Here is a 21,938-nt window from a genome sequence, read left to right on the forward strand (position 1 = left end):
CCAGATCTTAATTCAGTAATCGCCTTTCTTTTTCTGTCAGTGATTTTGCTTTTGCTTGTTTTTTCTTTTTGTTTTTAATTTCCGGGTTTTTTTTGGTGTTGTTGTTACTGAGTAATCAGTGAAAAATCAAGCCGTTCATCCACCAATCATACTGTAGGATATTGTAATGGTTATGATTTATGTTAAGACTGTATACTGTATTCATCCATTAGCATATCATGGCATCTGGTCATGCTTTGCTGTGCTTTGTGGTTTTCCTTGTCGTTCAGTCGGCGCTGTTCAAATTTCGCCCTCAAAAGTTATCCCTCGCTCACAACCATGGTGCAAATTCTTCGACGAGCCATTTTGTCAGCTTCGCTTCATTTGAGCCAAGTTATATGGCCGTTTCGGGAGACGTGAAAGCAAGAGAAATCTCGATTCGGCTGGAAGGCTTTCCTCGTGGAAAAAAGCGAGACCTTAGAACTACTTTCAAATTTGGCAACCCTGGACAGTTAATTACACTGGTGAACTATTTTGTCGCCGTCGGAATTCTGTTGCAAGCGGGTGATATATCTCTAAACCCTGGTCCGGTAAACCACACTAAGCGTCCTTCGTGTTCAGTTTGTCTTAAGACAATCCGAAGGAACCAAGGTGAAGCTTCGTGTCAAGCATGCAATGGTCTTTTCCACCTAAAGTGTATCGGAATTTCGTTCGAGGACAGCGGCAAGTGTTGTGACAGCTGCAGTGTAGGTGGCGTGATAGACGCTGAGGAAGTCATCGAGAGAGAGAACACAGCCTACCCTTAACTTAAAAGTCTTTCGGAGTTGTTACTTTCGAAGGGCCTAAAAGTATGTCATCAAAACATCCGATCCCTGCTACCAAAGATGGACCAAGTTCGCGGCTTTCGTTAGAAAGTTGAATTCGATGAAGTTTAAACCACGAACGATAAAATGCAGAAACTACAGCAAAAACTGTGCTGCTCGATTTAAAGACAAACTGTCATCTGTCTCGTGGGATAACGTCAGTGAGTGTCAGGATTTCAATGATACGTGGTTGAACTTTAGAACAAGTTTGTTGCGCGTTGTTGATAACCACGCACCTCAAATTGAAAAGAAAACTCGTGGCAGAAACACCCCTTGGTTGTCAAGCACGATAAGGAAAGTAATCACTGAGAAATCATTTTTACCGCCAAACTCGGTAAAAATGATCAGATTACAGTGTAACTCGGTGTTTGTCCTGCGGCGCAGGACAAACACCGAGTTACACTGGTCCAGATATGAGACTGAGAAATCAGGTCACCACTATGATTCGTAAAGCTAAATCCAGCTACAATCGCAGAATCATGGAAGAAAATCTGATGATCTCGAAAATTTCTGGAAAGCTGTTAAGAAAGTCCTTCCCAACAAATCGTTTACACCTCAACCTTCAGGTTCTATTGAGCTTATCACAGTAGATAGAAAAACAACTACGGATGCTATTACCATTGCAAATGGTTTTGCACATATTTTGCAACTGTTGTGGAGAAATTGCTTTCTAATATCCCAACTCTTAACAGAAACCATCTGAGCGCAGAAGCATGTTTCAATAACTCAAGTCTATCCTTATTCTCCATGAAACCGGGATCAGCTGCGTTTTTAAATCGTCAACTTAGGTTGCTCAAAACATCGAAAGGTACAGGACTTGACAGAATTCCAGCCCGTCTATTAAAGGATGCGGCTTAAAGCATTTCAGCTCCTCTGGCTGCCATAATAAATCTCTCGATTTCCTCTGCAGTTATACCGAAGGAATGGAAATATGCAAGGGTAGTCCCATTATATAAAGAAGGGGATAAGACGTGTATGGATAACTACCGTCCCATCTCCGTTTTATCGGTGACCTCGAAGATCCTTGAAAGAGCCGTGCAAATTCAGCTACTCCATCACTTAGATAAGTCCAACCAGCTATCTCCCTTCCAGTGCGGTTTTCGGAAAAATCACTCTACCCTGGACGCGGTAACATATTTCACGGATTGTATTAGGAAAGGTATAGACGATGGTCGCGTTACGGCAGCGGTGTTTGTCGACTTTCGAAAAGCCTTCCGCAGTGTGAATCACCAACTTCTCATAAAGATATTGCCTGGGTTTGGCCAAAACCAAGAGCTGAAGTGGTTTGAGAACTATCCTACAAATCGATGTCAATCTGTTGTCTATGGCAGCGCACAGTCTACTTCTCAGCAGATAAAGTCTGGCATCTCACAAGGGTCCATACTTAGTCCCATCTTGTTTTCGATGTATATTGACTTGCCCAACTGTCTCTTTCAGTCACAGATCCTACTCTATGCGGACGATGCTCTCCTTTTCTACGGTGACTCAAACATCAGGAAAATAAGTACTGTTTTGAATAAAGACCTAAAACAGTTGCAGTCCTGGACTAATCATAATAAATAATGCATTCATCCTGTGAAGACCGAAAACGCTGTTTTTGGCACTCAATAACGAATCGCTTCAGCAATCTTGTCAAACGGGCCACTTAGCTTATTCATCGGGGAGAACCCGATAAATCAAGCTCAACATTACAAATACCTTGGTGTGGTGATGGATGCAAATCTAAATTTTAAACAACATGTGGATAAGCTACTGGTCAAGGTTTTTAAAAGAGTCGGTGTCCTCGGAAGAATTAGGAACAATCTAACTGTTGACTCAGCCAACAAGGTTTATCACTCTCTTGTTTTTCCAGTTATTGATTATTGCGATGTTGCATGGAGTAGCATCGGGAAAATAGAACGTCCTAGGTTAGATCGTGCACAGAGAAGGGCGGCAAAGATTGCCTTGAAGACCAAAGATTCAGACGCCGAGAAGAATTTAAAGTGCCTTCCCTTGTTTATGAGGCGTGACATGCATACTATTAATTTAACTTTCAAATGCTTAAAGGAATCCCCCCCTCCAATGTTTTTTAAAGATTATTTTAAGCTTTTTAGAACTATTCACAACACGAGGGGAAGTGGGAAGAACTTAATGCTTCCCAAGGTGAGAACTGAGACTGCAGGGAAGTCTTTTTATTTTAATGGGTCGAAACTTTTTAATGATATTCCTAATGAACTAAAAGATCTTAACTCACTCATGATTTTTAAAACTCGTATTTTAGAATTCTATAGATCACAAGCCTTTTAACTACTTTTAAAGTTGGTGACTGTATTTAGGTTTTTTGTTTTTGTTGCAGGGCCCTTATTGATATCAGCATTTTATGCTGAAGAGGTCACCCTGGTTAAATAACATTTATTGTTATTTATTATCATTATTACTTTAAAAAGCATAACCTGCACAGGGTATACCCGTTTAGGGCTAAAAAAAGGAACTGTGTCGGTGGAGAGAGGGGGGGATTACTCACAACTGCGTGTCAAAAATACATGATTTCTAGAACTCTCACAATGTTATACAACTTACCAATAGTAAGGATCATGGCGACTGGTACATCCTTGGAAGGGTTGTTTGACTCTTCCACTGCTGTTGCAATCACGTCAAATCCAACAAACGCAAAGAAGGCAGCTGCTGCAGCTGTGAGGACGCCAGAAAAACCGTACGGCAAAAAATCATTTGTCCAGTTCTTTCTTTCGGCAAAGACGGCTCCAAATATGATAATGAATATTATCACAAGAACATTTACCGTTGTTATTACATTAGTTGTCACTGAGGTAAGCTTCACTTTGAAACATAAAATCGCGGAAACTACTAATACCAGAAAAAACGCGAAAAAATCGGGATAGTTCGCGATTACTCCGGAAACGCCGAGTTTTCCTATTCCCGTGATCGTAAAGTTCTTGATAGCGTCATTTAACAAAGAAGCATCCAAGTATAAACTCCAAGCGCGGGCCATTGACGATGCCGCAATTACATACTCAAGAAATAAGTTCCAACCGATTATAAAAGCGCATAATTCACCGATGGTAACGTAAGCAAAGGTGTACGCCGAACCAACCCGCGGCACACGCGCTGCAAACTCTGCGTAACAGAATCCTGCCAATAAACTTGCTACTCCAGCGATAAAGAAGGATACCACTAAACCCGGTCCTGCAACATCTCGCGCTAATGTTCCACTTAGTATGTATATCCCTGCTCCAAGAGTTGTAGCGACGCCGAGCGAAGTTAAATCAAACCTGCTCAAACAACGAGATAGTTGTGTGGTGTGGATGATACTCGGATCTATAGCTTTCTTTCTGCCCAGTGTTGTCGTCAGACACTCCATAATTTTCAAATTAAGTCATGGATCATTCGCGGATTTCGTCTTCTGCTGTCAATTTCTTGTTGCCTTCAGCTTTATTAATTGTCGATTGATTGCTCGAAATGCGCATCAGCCAGCTGCCTCGGACTTGAGAGCTGAAACAGTCACATCTTTAAAGGAGCTCTAACAAAGATAAATTTATGGTGAAGAAACCTAGCACTTATGTCTAAAATCTTTTCAGATTACTGGTGACCGCTTGTGTTGGAAATATTGTTTCAACTGTTTTTGTGTCACATTTGATCGATATGCAAATGTATAATGCTCAAGGCTTATGATCATTGTAACATGGTAATTTCTGATTACGATTTCCCACCAGGCAAGATATTTCATCCGTTTCACCTGGCGTAAAGCCAACAGAATTTTAGTTTTTCTCTTTTATTGAAATTACTTCTTTCAAATTCTATGCCAGTTTTTATTGTGTATTTAGCTTTTGCCCCAACTAACGAGGTTTTAAAGAAACTTTCATTAATTTTTAATGATAAGAGTGATCCTATCATTTAAAAGGTTTTTAAATTTGCATTCGTTAGAAGACCTTGGGCATGATCAAATTTGAGGCGTAAGTTTTTATCGTCATGTATTGCTGATTATGGAATAAAACTAACTTGAAATCCAACAAGATGATATACGATTTGCTTTTCGCTGTTAAATTGGACTTTCACTGTAGTTCTTTCGTGCTATGTGCTCAATTAATTATTCAGTGGAAGACATACATGAATGGGTAATCAAAAGTTTACGTTAAAAGCATTGTCTTCCCAGCAGGGCTAGAGTTTTCCGATACTGAGTCAGCCAGGCCAAAGGTTCCGCTTAACAGTCGCTTGACCAAAATAGCTAATTTTTCCTCCTAGTCTAAACTTTTTCCTTTCTAACATTTGTTATCAATGACATCGAGTCTAAGGGCTGCTTTTTACTCGCGAAAGTAAGTGAGCTCGCGTGTTTCAAGCTGAATTTCTACAGTACTCGTCGTCTTCCTTTCTTCCTCACGCGCGTAACGTGTAAATCGTTTGACCATTGCTTGTTTTGTGCCTGCCACAGGGACTAAGGTGGTGACCAAGTAGTGGGGCAGTAAATACATTTTCTAGTTATTCGCTCTTTCGCCTATCAGCTTTATATGCATTTGTTAATTTTTTTTTTTTTTTTTTTTTTTTTTTTTTTCAGGAAGAATTGATAAAGCAAGGAAATATAGAAACAACAGGAACTTTGTAGGATTAAAAAAAAAACTGGCCAAAAAGAAAGAATATATAAACATTGTAAATGCGTCACTAATGAATGAACTGTGTCATCTAGTACTAAAACAGAAGGGGAAAAAAATGGGTTCACCGAGGTTCACCGTAAAAGAAATATCAAATAAGCAAGGAGGAAGAAAGAAAGAGACATGGGAACTACGCAAATCAGCAGAGCAGAGACTGGTATCAAGACTTCTTGATTGGTTGATATTCTCCGTTCGAAAAAAGGCGGCCATTTTTACCGAGTGTTTATTTGGAATAAGAAACAGTCTCCCTTTATTTTTTAATTAACCGAACCTTTAATACACTTTTACCGAAATAGAAATACAAATTATGGATGTAGACTTTGTAATTCCGTTGTCTAAGGACGACTTATTGAGCGGTGAGGCAGGATCTTACGTTGTGGACGAAGTACTATCAGTGCGTGTTCTTCCGAACAAACTTCGAGGTAAGTTTCGTTGAAGTCGACGAAACACTCGCCGCATTTTACGCTTTTCTGTTTACGTTGCCATGTTGATCAACTTTTAGAATGCTTATCTGAGCTTCGATCTGGTACACCGACTGCCATCGTCCAAAACTTTGACTGTTTGTTCAGTCTTTTGAGGTAAGATTGCTTCTTCGTTACTGTTTCTCTAAATCCACTACTAAATCCTATGGATATCCCTCCAGGTTAATAATTCTAAATTCCCCTGCCAATTGAGTTTATTTGTACCGATAGGAATTGGATGGCTAAGGTGCAACTGTGTTCTTAAGAAGAATTCTTTAACAAATACATGAACTTCAAGCAAGACAATTTTTCCTTGCAGACATTTTAATCAAGTGGACAGTTCTCTTCGAGAAAGTACTTGGAATATATTGCTTGAAGGTATTCACAGTTATACGGCAGTTTTTTAAATATGCGCAGTGAGAAGTAAATTGTATGGCTGTATACAATGAAATTAAGCCATGATAACAAAGTTCTTAGTATATTTTAGTATTGCATGGCGGAAGGGTAACATCTAAGCTCAAAATAACAGCTTATCCGTGGATACTGTATGGACGCTATGAGTATTTGTTTAGATATACTAAAAGGTGTTTTTAATTTTTGTCAAAAGCACGTAAAGACGAGGGGACACATGAATCCCTCATGCAGTTGTTTTCTTTTTGTGGCAAAATTTACTGCCCTTTGTACCTCTTTTTACCGCTAAAAATCTCTCGGATTTCTTGAAAATTCAACGAGTAGAAGGACTGCTCTACTGGTTTGAAAATTTCTTTACCTGAGATAAGGGAGAACACTAACCCTTGGATTTGTGCTCTGATGTAATTGTTCCACCACTGTACTACAAGGAAGTCTCTGATGAGCCACAGTAAGGTATAACATACCTGATACTGGTGGAGCATCAAAACACAAATTCAAAGTTCTGTCTTCCTCAGATTTTTCACTTTGCCTCTACTGAAAAATGAAAAACATGCATGAATCTCTTTATTCCATTCATTCAGTTATACTCTAGGTTCAACAGTCATTTTGACCGTTTACATTGATGATTCTTATATAGGTTTCATTTTGCCTTTAAACTACTTAAACACAACTACATGACATTTATTTTTATTTAAAGGTGAGTACTATTTAGCATTTGCCAGTCAACAAGACTGGTAACTGTCTGATGGTTATTTTGGGTTGATTTATGTAAAATTCATTCATTCATTCATTTTATTTGCCATTACCAGAAAAAAATTAACCAAATACAAAATTTATGATACATCAAAGATAAAAAGAACTATTCTATCTAAATTAACTTCAAAATCAAAGGAACTGAAGAGGTAACAGCAAGGAAGCCTATTAGAAGCCAGAGGCTTAGAGAGTATAGGTTTCCTTAAACTATATGATAAACCATACAAATCAAAGGTGCTGAATGAAAATTTAGATTAAGTTAAAAAAAAAAAAAGAAAAGGTGTGTAGCTTAACAAAGAATATATTTAGCTAAGAAAGAAGAATTTTTTTAAGCCTTTTGCTAAACAAGCTGATGCTTTCAGAGTATTGAATTTCTCAACTTAGTGTGTTGAAAAACTTAGGACCTTGAAACCAAATTGAAAATTTTCAAAAATTAGTTCGACAATGAGGTATGTAGAAAAAGCTGGAGTTTCTTGTATTAGAAGAATGTATCTGGCTAGCAAGAGTAAACATATCATGAAAATAATTAGGAAGTAAGCCTCTTTTAAACAGATACATAAATTTACCTATTTGGTAGAAATAGATGTCCAAGAACTTTAAGATCCCATGTTCTTTAAAAGAACATCGGTATGTGAATCAAATGAAACTTTAGATATGATTCTGATTATCTTTTGCAGAAGAATAAATTACGATTTAAATTAGACTGATATGTCGATCCCCAAACTGAAACACAATAAGTTAAGTAAAGGTAAACTAAACTATAATATAAGGAGCACGAGGAAGTTTTGGAAAGGCAGAAACCGGACTTGTAAATAATACCAATTGATTTGGATATTTTTCTAGAAACGCTAAGAATGTGAGGCTTCCATGACAAATGCTCATCAAGGATAACACCTAGAAATACTGTTTCTTTCACACATCCAATAACATTGTTGTCAATTTGAACAGATATATCAAGTGTCTACCTTTTTTGGCAAGGACTAAAAATCATAAAATTCAATTTTTTAAAGTTAATGGACAGCTTATTCGCTCGACACCACTGAGTTAATTTAAGCAATTCAGAGTTCAAAATTTCAGGAAGTAAATTGAAATCTTTGTGGGACAAAAATATATTTGTGTCATCAGCAAAGAGAATAACGTCTAAGACCTCTGACACATTGCACAGATCATTTATATAAAGTAGAAAGAGCAGGGGGCCTAGTATCGAGCCCTGAGGCACCCCGCACTTTTTTTCACAAGAATCTGAACTGATACCATTGAATTCCACATATTGTTCCCTACTGCTTAGATAGCTTTTAAATCAACTAAGTGTAGTGCCTTGAATACTATAATGCTCTAATTTTGAAATTAAAATGTTATGATCAATGGTGTCAAAGGCCTAAGACAAAACTTAATAAGAATTAAAAGTTTTTTTTTTTAATAAAACATGATTTATGGATGCTTTTTGTTTAGTTCTCTGCCAGTTCACAGTTGTGCTTCATGAAATACTGGAAGATGGAGACATTGATTTTCAAGTGCGAAGGACACATCTCAATACTCTTAAGGTATTCAAATCAAGTCTAGCACATTATTCTACAAATTAATTCACTTAAAGAGCCATGCCTAGGACTGCAACCCTTTAGACTAGGGGCTACATATCAACAATCTGTGAAAGAAACTTCTTTTTCCTAAAATCTAACCAGTTGATAAACAGACGAAGCAAATGATTACAGTCAGGAAACAAGTTTCTTGCCATATTCCAATAAGTGAGCACTCTCATTCGTAGCATATTAAGAATCAAGGGTGTGGAAAAGATTGGTATTTCTTCTGTTAAATTTGGTTGCTCAATTGTTTATTGCAGATGTTGTGCTATACATTAATGCAGTTGGCAGATGCATTTGAAGTTGAGGCCACCAAGCCTTCAACTGAGGTCATAGTCTCTGGAAAGGTATTTACCTAAAGCCTTATCATTCAATTTTGCAATCCCTGGGTTTTGATTGGTTTAAATTTGAAGGTTAATCTGGGTATCTTCCATCTTATAGTTTAAATTTGTTCTCATTACTTGGAATAATTGTGGAATGCTATATTTAGACAGTGTGTTGTCCAGGAACAACCATCATCTAGAGCCATACACATTTAGAGGTCTATTTTAAGTTTATTTTTTCCAACTTGTAAATGAAGTTTTAAATTTTTTATGTAACCTCTGATACTAAAAAGACATAAATACTTATGAACATTGTTAATAGATCATCACTAAGAACTCAATATTGATATGGTTTACAGCATTAGTTATACATAATTAGCTATGCATAACAGAATTTATGATCATTTTTGTTACATATTAAACCTAATTTTACTTTTAGCCCATGGGTAAAGTTCATTACTTACTCAACCTTAAAACCTTTAATTCCCATGAGTAACCAAGACACAATTTCCCCACGCGATATTGATACAATACTGGCCTATCAGACAAGTGACGAGAAAAAAGAAAATATCAATTAAGGTGGCTGAACACAGTTTTCACGTGCGCTTTTGCTGACTTACTTAGAAAATTCAGTTGTAAATTGGTTAATTCATCAAATTTTTTTTAATTGCTTGACTGGGCCTTGGTTTCTTCTAAAATTTGATAATCATGCTGGAATTGCAATTTCATATAATTTATTCTCTGGTTTACTAGCGAAAGGGAAAGGCAGCCACTTCAAAGAAGAAGACTTCATCATCATGGGAGTGGGATGAACAGCGTGACTTTCTGATTCAAACCATGGGACAGCTGATGCAGCTTGATGTGAACAGACTGTGGGATCCACCCATTATAGAGGAAGAATTTGTCAAGTATGGGTGGAGAATTTTGTTTACTGGATAGTTTAACTGTACTTAAAGGACATTTGTTCTTGTTATTGACTCATGATTGGTAAATATATTTTGGTATGTTACCTATCTGTTTCACTTTTTTTTTTTATCAGTTTAGTCACTGGCTGTTGTTACAAATTCCTTGAGAATCCAACATCTGTTAAAAATATAACAACAAAAGATCTGATCTTTAATCTTCTCGGAGTAATGGTGAAGAAATACAACTATGGTTTGGGTGAGTCCAGTTTTCATTACTCTAAATGTAGAATTTAATGCTGCGGCTAATTACATTGGTTGTGATATTAAATCAAACGGATAGAGAAGACACACAGTCTTGTGATACTTGTTCATCGTTTAAAGTAAGTATTTGTCCCAATTTCAATTATATCTCCTAGGCATCAGTCTGAAGATTGTTCAGCTCTTACAACACTTTGAGCATCTTGTCCAGCCACTGGCTCAGGCTGTACAAACATTTGTTGATGAGTTTTCAGTTAAAGGTGTTGTCTCTGAGGTGGTAAGGTGAGTGGCATTTTGATAAGTTATGAAATTGCACACTTCGCACATCTTAAGTAGATTGTGGGTTATTTTGTGGCTTCTTATTATAATAAAAGTTGCCCATTATGATTATATATTATTTTATAGTTATGGATTCTTTACACACTTCAACAGGATTTGACACCAAGGGCTCATTACTAACAGCTTAGCTATAACAGAGTGTCACATGAAATGAAAAATACAATAAAATTAACCTATGAATTCCCATGATTTAAGACTTTTACAATTATTATGACTAACTGGGAAATTGGTAATGAGTCTGTGGACTGTGTCAGTCTGAGTGAGCAAGCGTACTGATGATGACCCATCAGTTGTGTTTATCAGCCCACTCTTTCTTGTTCCCCCCCTCCACAATTTAACCCTTTGACCCCTTAGAGAGACAGTGTACATATGTACAATACATTAGATTTTTTTTCATACTACAGAGAGATTGGTCGCATGGATCCAAGAGATCTGGCACGAGACACCAGTGGCACACGTGCTTATGCAGACTTTTTAGTAGAACTTGCTGGCCGGGTCCCAAGTCAGATCATCCCTAACATCAGTGTACTACTCTGCCACCTGGATGGAGAGGTAAAAATCTCATAATTTCAAAGAAAAGTTGTCCAAATTTTTTGTCTAGATTTATGTTATCGTTCAGTGACAACTTGGAGAAATATTTTAATTTCCAAGCAAGTCTTTGGATTTTTACTTGGGAGATGGACAGTCATTGAAGAGTATGGAAAATACTCTGTAGGAAATAGGCAATGAGCAAAGACTAAGGTTATGAACTTGCAAATGCTCATCATAAATTTTAAGACATGTTATACAATGATCAATTTCATTACAGTCCTATTCAATGCGGAATGGTATCCTTGCTCTGATGGGTGAGATTGTCATCAAAGTCCTCTCCAAAGAAGATCTTGATGATGCTGCCAAGAAACTTAGAGATCAACTACTTGACAAATTGGAGGTGAGCATTATGCCTGAAAAAATAAACAAAGACAAGATTTGGAAAAAAAATGCACACCTGCAGTCATGTTATATTTAATCAAACCCTCAAAACATTTGTAATGGTACCACAGTCAGATGAACTAGGTTGCAAAATTAATGCTCAGACACATTAGAGAGTTTCAATCAGTCAGGAGCACAAAAAGTGGTTGTAATGAAGGGAATGGTATAATTGATGTAGTTGTTTTCCTGGGGATCCCCTTGAAGAATAATGAAATACATAATTGTATATTTAACAAAGAGGCTCGTGCATCTGTTCAGCAATTGATCACAGAATGTTGTAAGAACAAGATAAAGTAGAATGCAAGGTGCAACTGAGTGTGTTACAGATGACCACATTTTGACATCTGTGATGTATTACTGTACAGACCCACAGCAACATGGAAACTACACTGTGTTTGGCATCTGATAGATCATAAGAACCAATCAAAAGGATGTATAATTCAGTTTATCATGTAATGATCTTTATGTTCTCATTTTTTTTCTTTGATAAGCAAACACTCAATGATATTGCAAGACTTTTTACAGCTCATTTTATTGGAGATGTCTTGAGAGGTGCTGTCTACATTTCATGTCATTTTAAATTATTTTCATCACCAGGACCACATTCATGATGTCAATGCCTATGTGAGAAGCAAAGCCCTCCACATTTGGCTTGAACTTTGTAAAGAAAAGGTAATTTTAGCCACTACACCATGAATACTGTGGACATGATCAATTTATGTGTACCACTGGATTCAGTGGTATTCAGTTTGAACATTTCTTTTTTCTTCACTCTGGGGTGTACTAGCTGCTTGCAAACCATTGATTTCTCAGCATGTGAATGAAATAAACTTCTCTTTAAGGGTAAACAAATTAACCAACTTCTATATTGGAAATAAAATCCCTTTTACCTGGTCCACTGAATAGTGAACAAAATAAAATGGCCATAACCCACTAGATAATCCATGAAACTTTAAACTTGGATAAACTGCCTGATAATAGTGGGATCAAAAATCTTTTCAGGATGATTGCAGTTTTCAAGAGAAGTAGCTTCTTAGTTTTTACAGGTCTGGAAAATATAACCAAGACCTACCAGAGAAACGAAAAACAGTCTGCATGCATATGGCTATGTTTGACTCTACCATGACAAAATAATACGCATATTTTTCTTTTCACAGGCAATTCCTCTTTCACGTCAACCCCACCTTCTGGAGCTGGTGATAAATCGCCTTCAAGATAAATCAAGTATTGTGCGCAAGAGTGCTATTCAGCTTCTGAAAACGTTCCTCATTTGCAATCCCTTTGGGGCGCAGGTGAGTTACTGTTAGTAGAAGTTTGTTAAATGTTGTAATTAACACTTGGTTACAGCTATTATTTTCTGGGCAGGTCTGTTGTTTAGACCAATATACATTTAGCAACTATAAGCTGCACTCAACAATAATTACAGGCAGCTGGAGAGGAGAATTCTATTCTATGTACAGGCAGGGTTTTCATTAGAAGCTGATAGGTTGGGGTGACCTGATAACTGTCAGAACATTTTGTACCAGCTACTTTTTGTGAATTGTGAATCGTGAATATTGATAAAAGACAGAAAATTTCAGTTTAAGTTTAAGTTTAATTCATTCGCCACAGGAATGGCAGGAGAAAGGAACAGAACTTTCGTTCCAATTGACACCTAACCCCTTTTTTACCCACCCATCCCACCCCGGGGAGGACATCCATCGCACATTTAGTATCTTGTCGGGAACTTAAAGAGCACACGGAATCCGCATTGCAACACACCTTTTATTCCTCGCACACTCCTTCTATATACATCACACCACCTCATTCACGTGCTTCATGCTAATTAGATTACGTCATCACCGATACTATTACACAAACACTAAATCCCTCCCTTGATTGAATTTAAACTCAGCTATAATCCCTGGTGCTATTTTCGGTAAATAAGCGAAACCAACAGAACTCGTTAGCATACTAAAATTTGCAATTGTTCAGTCAAAGTTCATTGACAACTGTTCAGTGTAACTGATAGTCCCTCAGATGTGCCGGTGCACGTCTGACACGAGCAGATCTTCGCGTATCTTGTTCCGCTGCCCGTGGAAGATTCATTGCCTGTGGAAGATCAAAATCCATCACATAATCATCTTCCTCCCGTACAGCAGTGTTCTGGTGTAACTTGTGGACATGCGATACATTGCGCATGAACACACGTCCATTTCTTCGCTGCAGAATAAGGCTCGGTCCCTTACGTTCTAGCACTGTGTAGGGTTGAGGGTCATACAGCGTTGATAGCTTGTTCTGCCGCGCCTGCTGTAGCAACACTTTGTCTCCTGATTTGATGTCTGATGGACTCGCTCTGTTTCTCTTGTCTGCATAAACCTTTGTGCGCTGCTTGGCTTGTTGGTCCTTACCCTTTGCAGACTGTATTGCAGCAGACACAGCATTCGACATCCGTGTCTCAACTTGTGGGACTTTGGTTCTGATCTCACGTCCTAAATGTAGAAACGCCGGCGACGCTCCGGTAGTCGCATGAGGTGTCGCACGGTAGTTCAGTAGGAAGGCAAACATGTCAGTGCGCCAATCCTTTCCTTCAGCATGCGCAGTGCGAATTGCCTTCTCAATTGTCTTGTTAAATCGTTCAACCCCTGCATTCGCCTGAGGCCAGTAGGGTGTGACCTTCCGATGCTGGATGCCATGCGTTGCCAGGTACACCTCAAATTCCTCTGACACAAGATTTGCACCGTTATCTGTGACTACTTTCTCTGGAAGCCCATGTACAGCAAATATCTTTCGAAGATGTCCGATTATGGCCGCAGAGGTAGTTGAGCGTACAATGACTACTTCAGGCCAGCGCGTACATGCATCTTCACAAACCACGAGACTTTCTCCTGTAGGGAACGGTCCACAGAGATCGATGTGTACCTCTTGCCATGGTTTGTCAGGCATCACTGTAGGTCGGAGTGGCTCTGCAGTAGACTTGCCCGCAACAGATTGACAGGGTAGACATGCCTTGACCATTGTCTCCACTTGATGTGTGATACCTGGCCACCAAACCTTCTCCCTGACCATCTGTTTGGTCCGCACAATGCCTTGGTGACCCTCGTGTGCATTTGCTAAGGTTGTTTCCCAGAGGGTACTAGGCATGACAATACGATGTCCTCGCAAGATGATTCCATTGGTCACACACAGTTCATCTCTGACCCGCCTGTAGGGCCTGAGCTCTGGTGTGTCTGGCCACTCACAGTCACTCAGACAACATCGTACTTGCTGTAGTATTGGGTCTGCCTCAGTAGCATTTGCAATCTGCTCAAGTGTGAGTGCTTTTGGAACCGCGTTGACTGTGACGTAGTTAATATATTCTTCCGCAATGTTCCTTTCCCGGAACGGTTGGTTTTCTAACGGCAATCTTGAGAGGACGTCAGCTGGGTTTGTCTTTCCGGCCATGTGTACAACATCAAATGTGTATGGCTGCAGTCGAAGTGCCCATCTTTCAATCCGAGGCGGTGGCTTGGATTTAGGGTTGTAAATAACTTCGAGCGGCTTGTGATCCGTGTACAGGGTGAACAGTTTACCATACAAGTAAATATGAAATCGCTCGCAAGCCCACACAACCGCCAGTGCCTCCTTTTCGGTCTGAGAATACCTCCTCTCAACATCTGTTAACGTGCGACTCGCATATGCCACAGGATGAACACAATCACCACGTCGCTGCAGCAAAATGGCACCAAGTCCAACAGGACTTGCGTCAACTTTCAGCTCCGTTTCAGCGGCTTGGTCGTAATGTGCAACAACACAGTCACTGGTTAGAATGACTCGAAGGCGGCGAAATGCCTCTTGTTGCGCGTTACCCCAGACCCACTCTGTATCACTCCTTGTGAGCATCCGTAATGGCTCAGCGAGGGTTGCAAAGTTTGGGATAAAACGCGCACAGTAGTTCACTAACCCGAGAAAACTCCGCACTTCCGCTGCATTCTGTGGTGTTCGCGCGTTCCTCACCGCTTCAACCTTCTTGTCGTCCGGTGCAATGCCATCTGCAGAAATCTTAAATCCAAAAAATACTAATTCTGGAACACTAAAGATACACTTCTCTCGGTTAAGCGTAAGTCCCTTGTTCTCAAGGCGTGCAAGTGTAAGTTCCAAATTCCTGTCATGACTGTCTTGGTCAGAGCCAAACACAATAATATCATCAGAAATGTTCCTTACTCCGGGAATTCCTTGAAGAGTTTGCTGAATGACATATTGGTACATTTCTGGTGCTGATGACAAGCCAAATATTAAGCGTTTGTAACGCTTAAGTCCCTTGTGTGTTGAGAAAGTTGTAAGCACTCTAGAGTCTGGGTGTAGTTCGACCTGATGATAGCCCCATCGCAAATCAAGCTTAGAGAACACAGCTGCTCCATTAAGTGCTTCCAATGTTTCCTCAAGTGTTGGTATTGGATGTCGCTCTCTGATCACAGCTTCGTTTGCACGACGCATGTCGACGCAAACCCGTACTTCGCCATTGGACTTTGGGACCGCGACTAAAGGCGAAACCCAGGGCGTTGGACCGTCAACATCCTCAATAATGTCGAGATCTTGCAATTCATTGAGCTTTTTCTCCACATCCTTACGAACGTGAAAGGGAAGGCGGCGCTGCGGTTGCGCAACTGGAGAAATTTCTGGGTCGATGTGTATTTTTAATTGATAATCCCGCAGTTTGCCAACGCCGTTAAACACTGCATTATGTTTGTCCACAATCACTTGTACAGATTTCACTGTAATTTGGTTAACTGTGCTCGGGTATTCCGGGCCAACTCTTAGTAACCCAAGCTCCGTTGCAGTTTCCTTGCCCAACAATGATCCCGCATTAAATTTTCAACAACCACGAAGTCGGCCTGTGTGTGAAATTGAGTTGTTGACACATTGGCACGGAATGTTCCTTTGACAGGAAGCGGCGTTTTCGAGCCGTATGTGTAAATTTTGACATCGGAATTTCTGAGAACAACTCCTGTATTCGACAATCGGTTGAATGTAATACTGTCCAGGACATTGACACTTGCCCCTGAGTCAACAATAACCGGAATCGATGTACCTTCAACAGTTATTTGCACAGTATTGTCGTCCATGTTGCCCCTAATCGCCCACAAATATTCATCGTCTGAACCGGGGTCTTGTTCGGTTGTCACGTACCGAAGCCCATTTGCATTCCGTTGTTGCGCAACGTTCTGAGAACTAGTGGCTCGATTCGGAACTATTTCGTCCACATTTCCATACTCGCAAGATTTCGCAAGGCTTCGTAATCGCGTCACGTACGAATCGATGTTTTCAGTCGGCTGTTGCGCTGCCTGCCGAAACACATGTCTCTCAAAGGGAATGTTCTTCTTCGGCTCAAAGTACTCGGTTAATTTCGCAAGTGCCGTATCGTAATCCTCTCCAGTACCACTGAGAGTTTCAAAAACCGTTTGGACGTCAGGGCCTGCTAAGTGCAACAGGACAGCACGTCGTTGTTTCTTTTCGGTAATGTTAGATGCCACCAGAAAGTATTCCAAACCTTTAACCCATTTCGACCAGCGCTGCCCGAGTGTCATTTGATCGCTTGAGACGGAGAAAGGGGGAATAGCAGGTAACTGTAATGTGGTGGCCATCACTTCTTCTTCCAACTCCTCAGAATTAGACATAAAATCCTTGCATCCTCGTCGCCAAATTTAGTATCTTGTCGGGAACTTAAAGAGCACACGGAATCCGCATTGCAACACACCTTTTATTCCTCGCACACTCCTTCTATATACATCACACCACCTCATTCACGTGCTTCATGCTAATTAGATTACGTCATCACCGATACTATTACACAAACACTAAAGCACAGTAATCTCGTGTGTGGGAAATTAACGTCTCCTACCCCAACCCTGCAGGAGACGGGACCTCCATTTATTCGTCCCTATCCGAGAAGACTAGAAAGTCTAACCATTTGCAGATATTATTACAAAGGCAGCACTTTCTTCTCAGTTAATTAAAGACCCTGAGTGTTGGTCCGGCCAGATTTGAACTCACGACCTCCCCACAACAGTGCGGCGCTCTACCAATTGAGCTAACCGGGAGGCAGTTAGCTCAATTGGAAAATAATTATTTTGGAGCTGATTCTAACATTGACGTTGGGCTTCAAAAGGTTAATACTGAATAATGTCCCAGAATGCTAATTTAATCATGTAGAAGAGTTTCAAATTTTTCCAGGGGGAATATTCCCTAAGACCTCTATAGAGGGAAGAGCTGCCTCCTCAGTTCAGGTCCTACATCTAGTATATTTCCTAATGATGACCCTGACAGGCTCTCAATAGCAGTGCAGCACTAGTGGCAAAATTGAAAACAAGTACATAAATAAATAAGTAGTCTCTTCATACTCTGGACATCAATCAAGGCTCAGTCCTGTAACCACAAGGTTGAGCTGCTCAAACAATGAAATCCTTTCCCTAGTTTTTAATTACTAAAGTTGGTGAAGTTTCACAGAACATGACTGAGTTCATGAATGTAAAACAACATAACGGACTCCATCTCTAATATTTTTATGTTTCTGTAGTTACCTCTGGACCATTTGCGACAAAACTTTTTGAAAGAAACTGAAAAACTAAAGGAAATGGCTCCACATTTATGTGAGGATCAGGATGGACAAGGTATGGTATTTTCAAATGTTTTCTTTTAAATGGTTTGGTTTAATGCTCCTCTTTAAAGTGCCGCTACATATGGTCAGAACAGCAAACTACTGGTAGCTAACTTTATTAAAAAATGAAGTTAGAATTAAAAGTGAGTGAGTTAAAATATGCAGAGAGGTCAGCTGGCCCAAACCAGTTATTGCAACATTGAGTAACAAGAAACAAAGTTAAATCCTTTAGGATGTAATTGCATAAAGGTTTAACTACAGTGTCACAAGAAATGCGTGTATTACTAAGTGTCTTTCCCAAGAGCACAGAATATAGCAGTGGGTACTTGCTACAGGATCCAAAGAGCTCTGCAGATCATTTCCTATTTACAATTTATTAAGAATACTTTTTTTGCTCTGTAAAGATCTAGGTCAATGGTGTTAACAAATTGACAGTGGTTAAGCTTGGTCTCTACTCTTATTGACAATGATAATGGTCATCACAGTGGTCAAAATGTTGTGGACTTGCAAGGCGTGGCCCATTGAGTCCACAACAAATTTTGACCACAGACCACACTAAACCACTCTTGATCTGTTTTTCACCACAATATCAGAATGTAAAATAAAACCATTCTTTCAGCGCATGACACATTGACGGGAGCAACACTGTCTGCACTCTCATTGACATAGGCAAATTGGCCATTGAGGTTGTGATATTTCTGCCAGTTGTGGTAAAAAAATGGAATTGAAGAGTTTGATGATCTTACCTGCACAAACGATTGACCCTTTATACTGAAGAAGGTGGTACTACATCTGATTCAGTGAGCTGTAGACCACTCCTTTTGCCCTTGGGTGGCTTGTAAATGTTTAGCTCTACAGTCAACTTAATACTTTGCCCATTGGTAACATGTATCTTGTCTTGGGGTAAAAGCATTTTCAATAATGATTATTTTTTAAAAGCTTTCACTTTGAACTGAGTGGTTGAATATGGTTGCATGTGCTCTTAGTGCCTGCTGTCCCTGAAGTTGAGGATGCAAAGAAAATCTGGGAGGCCATTAAACCTGAAGTGCAAGCCACTATAGAGGAGTATCTTGATCAGAAGGAGATCATTGATGAAGAAGATGACCCAGTGGAGTTCCAAGAAGATCAGGAGTCAGCTCTGGAATGGTAAGGGCTTCAGACTTCTGTTTGTTATGTTGAATGATCATCAGGTTTAGGGAACTCAGCGTCTCCACTCAGGGTTTTCTCTAACATGTGTGTTGTTCGTGTTGCTTAACAGTGCACTAAAGCAGATCAGAAATCATCTTTACAATGGTCATCACAAGAAAGCCCTTGCAGTACTGAAGGCTGCCATGGTAACTTGGCCAGAGTACAGGATGTTTGTCTGTGCAGAAAGGGATCCAGAACAGCAGCAAGATGAAGAAAGGTACACGAACCACTGTGCTCCCTTGTACAATGTAGCTTGTAAGTGCTCCTTTCTAAACTGTGAAAATGAGTCACAAATGCAAGTTACTTTTGTCATCTTCCTCTAGTTAACAGGATAACTGTGGCCATCAGCTTCACCAAGGCGATACACTTATTGTGTTGGCTTAATGTTGCCTTAACTCGATGACCCCTGAGAGCGAGTAGCATCTATTATTTCTCCCGACTGTATCACCCCTGGATCAAACATTAAGGTCACAAGAATAATGAATATGATCACCAACTAAAGAACATCTTGACCTTAAGGAATGTACGGTGTATGAAGAACAGTATGGAGAATATGCATACTAATTTTAGGTTTAAAGGGTAATGGTGCCTTGCGTAGATGAGCTAATAGATAATCTGCAGTCACCATTTATTTTTTGCAACATTTTTCAAGTTTAACTGATTTAAATAAAATCTACAAAATTCAATTTCAGTAGCAAGAGTGAAGATGAAAATCATGAAAACAAGAAATCAGCTGAGGAGCAGCTGTCAATCATGCAGGCAGTATTTCTGGGTATGTTATTTACCAGTCCACTGTTTTCAACCTTACTCCTTTAGGGTCTTTTGGCAGTGAGGACGGAATGTCGAGGACTACGTTGATTAAAAATCGTGTTACTGTTTAATTTCCGCACAGCCTGATAATGTAAAGATGAAAAAATTTTTAGTGTAATAGAAAAATCCGAGCCGCAGATGGGACTTGAACCCACGACCCTCCGTGATCTAGTCGGATGCTCCAACCACTGAGCTACTGGAGACTCTATGGTGAGCATGGGTCAATTGTGGGCCTCGACTGGAACCGCATCGCGCGGCTACACAGCCAGGTATTGATAAGCGCCTGTGAAACTCACTAACAGCATCACGCTGTCACATTAAAGCATATCAAGATGCGGCCAACCAACCTCCAAAGTGAGCATGTAAAGATGAAACAATTTTTAGTGTAATAGAAAAATCCGAGCCCCAGATGGGACTTGAACCCACGACCCTCCTAATATTTGGGTGAATTCAGTTTTCTGAATCGGTGTCACGACCACCTTCAGGATATTACCAACGGAAAAAAAAACGAGTTCTTGAAAAGACGTCATTTTACGTTTATGTTTATCAGAGGATGGCAGGAAATCAGTGATCATATTTATTCGTGTTTTTCTCGTTGCCATGTTCCCACCAATCACGTAGCTCCTTTTCCGCCTTTAACACATACAACCCACAATTCCTCTATTCGCTCCAACGAAGGGCTAACGCTCGAAACGTCAGCTTTTATAATCGTAACGGTGGCCAATTTACCATTTCAACTTTGTTGATATATTCAAATTATTTCGTTATCCCCACCGACGCAGCCCCAAACAGTTTCTTTAGAAACTATCAGCCTTTATTCAGTGATCATATTAGTCACATTTTCCCCAGTGTAGTAGTTTGGCAAAGGTCCCATTAGTGCGATTCAGTCTTCCGGAGGGGGGGAGGGGAAAGCTGGCTCGTTGGCGTTGTATGATCTAGGTTGGGGTCTAGGAGGAATGAAGTGATATACTCCTTGTAGGTCGCAATTTGTTCTCTCTTAAATCCTACCTAGTTGACTTAAAAGATTTACGCTCAAATTTACCCCTTGTCTCCCTAACCTTTGTGAGTTAATCTCGTTCTCAAGATAGGACTTATCGAGTTATGTTGTAAGCTAATCCCATGCAATGATCACGATGATCTAATATTTGTTTCTTTGTTTTGTTTTTGTTCACCAAGCCGGCGACAATGAGGAACCTACACCTCAAGTTGAAGGCAACGACCTTGATCCCAGAGAACTTCTCGAAGTTTCTGCGGAGCATGAAAACCGGGATACGTCAGCGGAGAACCCTAACAACGGACTGATTAATGAAATCACCAAACAGCAGATGGTGGTGCAGTTTCTGAAGGTAATTAGTCTGACTAACAATCACTGTCTTTTGCCCACGTAAAGATGAAGCAATTTTCAACTGAGGGTTAAAATATGTCCGCGATTGCACTAGGGTGGCAATAAAAGTCGCCGCAAGTGCACCCTTTCCACCAATCAGATACAAAACTAGCGAATCACGCCTTGAGCACCAGCGTTTCCCACGCTTCAGGTTGCGTATCACACTCAAGGCTGTGCTCTAAGAAAAAGTGAAGGGAGCCCACTGCTCTTAAATTTTGAAATACAGGGTGCCCAGCATATACTTTTATATGAAAAAAAATAAAATTCCAAAGTCGCCCAAGAGCGAAAGTAGGGCGCCAGGGGCCACCGGGCGCTGCTAAACCACAGCCCTATTTACTTCAGTTATCAGCGGTTCTTGATTCTCATTGGCTGTTTCTCGTTTTCCGCGCCCTTAGAAAGGGGGCTTTTTCCGTACCAACCAGCAGCGTGTTAGGAACAATCTTTGGTTTGCAA

The 21,938-nt window shown here is 40.0% G+C and overlaps 2 protein-coding genes across 4 annotated transcripts in view; one reads left to right on the plus strand and one right to left on the minus strand.

The window, feature by feature from the left end:
• Nucleotides 1-4,461, minus strand: part of LOC111329403 (high affinity cationic amino acid transporter 1) — a 14,555-nt gene extending 10,094 nt beyond the window's left edge. The window contains exon 1 of the mRNA XM_088731471.1: nt 3,402-4,461. Coding sequence (XP_088587597.1) covers nt 3,402-4,200 — 799 coding nt within the window. The 5' untranslated portion in view covers nt 4,201-4,461. The remainder of the gene's footprint in view (nt 1-3,401) is intronic.
• A 47-nt stretch (nt 4,462-4,508) lies between these two features.
• Nucleotides 4,509-21,938, plus strand: part of LOC111329402 (condensin complex subunit 1) — a 30,608-nt gene continuing 13,178 nt past the window's right edge. The window contains exons 1-18 of one of the 3 annotated variants that reach the window (XM_022934105.2): nt 4,509-5,152; nt 5,392-5,907; nt 5,988-6,063; nt 6,266-6,324; nt 8,563-8,654; nt 8,951-9,037; nt 9,767-9,921; nt 10,053-10,174; nt 10,335-10,458; nt 10,920-11,067; nt 11,324-11,446; nt 12,085-12,159; nt 12,645-12,779; nt 18,023-18,116; nt 19,090-19,249; nt 19,362-19,508; nt 19,984-20,063; nt 21,278-21,447. In XM_022934105.2, the coding sequence (XP_022789840.2) occupies nt 5,793-5,907; nt 5,988-6,063; nt 6,266-6,324; nt 8,563-8,654; nt 8,951-9,037; nt 9,767-9,921; nt 10,053-10,174; nt 10,335-10,458; nt 10,920-11,067; nt 11,324-11,446; nt 12,085-12,159; nt 12,645-12,779; nt 18,023-18,116; nt 19,090-19,249; nt 19,362-19,508; nt 19,984-20,063; nt 21,278-21,447 (1,962 nt within the window). In that variant the 5' untranslated portion in view covers nt 4,509-5,152; nt 5,392-5,792. Of the gene's footprint in view, nt 5,908-5,987; nt 6,064-6,265; nt 6,325-8,562; nt 8,655-8,950; nt 9,038-9,766; nt 9,922-10,052; nt 10,175-10,334; nt 10,459-10,919; nt 11,068-11,323; nt 11,447-12,084; nt 12,160-12,644; nt 12,780-18,022; nt 18,117-19,089; nt 19,250-19,361; nt 19,509-19,983; nt 20,064-21,277; nt 21,448-21,938 lie in introns of all 3 variants that reach the window. The other 2 variants (XM_088731690.1, XM_022934107.2) reach the window with 2 other exon arrangements.

The sequence above is a fragment of the Stylophora pistillata genome, chromosome 8, assembly GCF_964205215.1.
Source record: "Stylophora pistillata chromosome 8, jaStyPist1.2, whole genome shotgun sequence".
NCBI lineage: Eukaryota > Metazoa > Cnidaria > Anthozoa > Scleractinia > Pocilloporidae > Stylophora > Stylophora pistillata.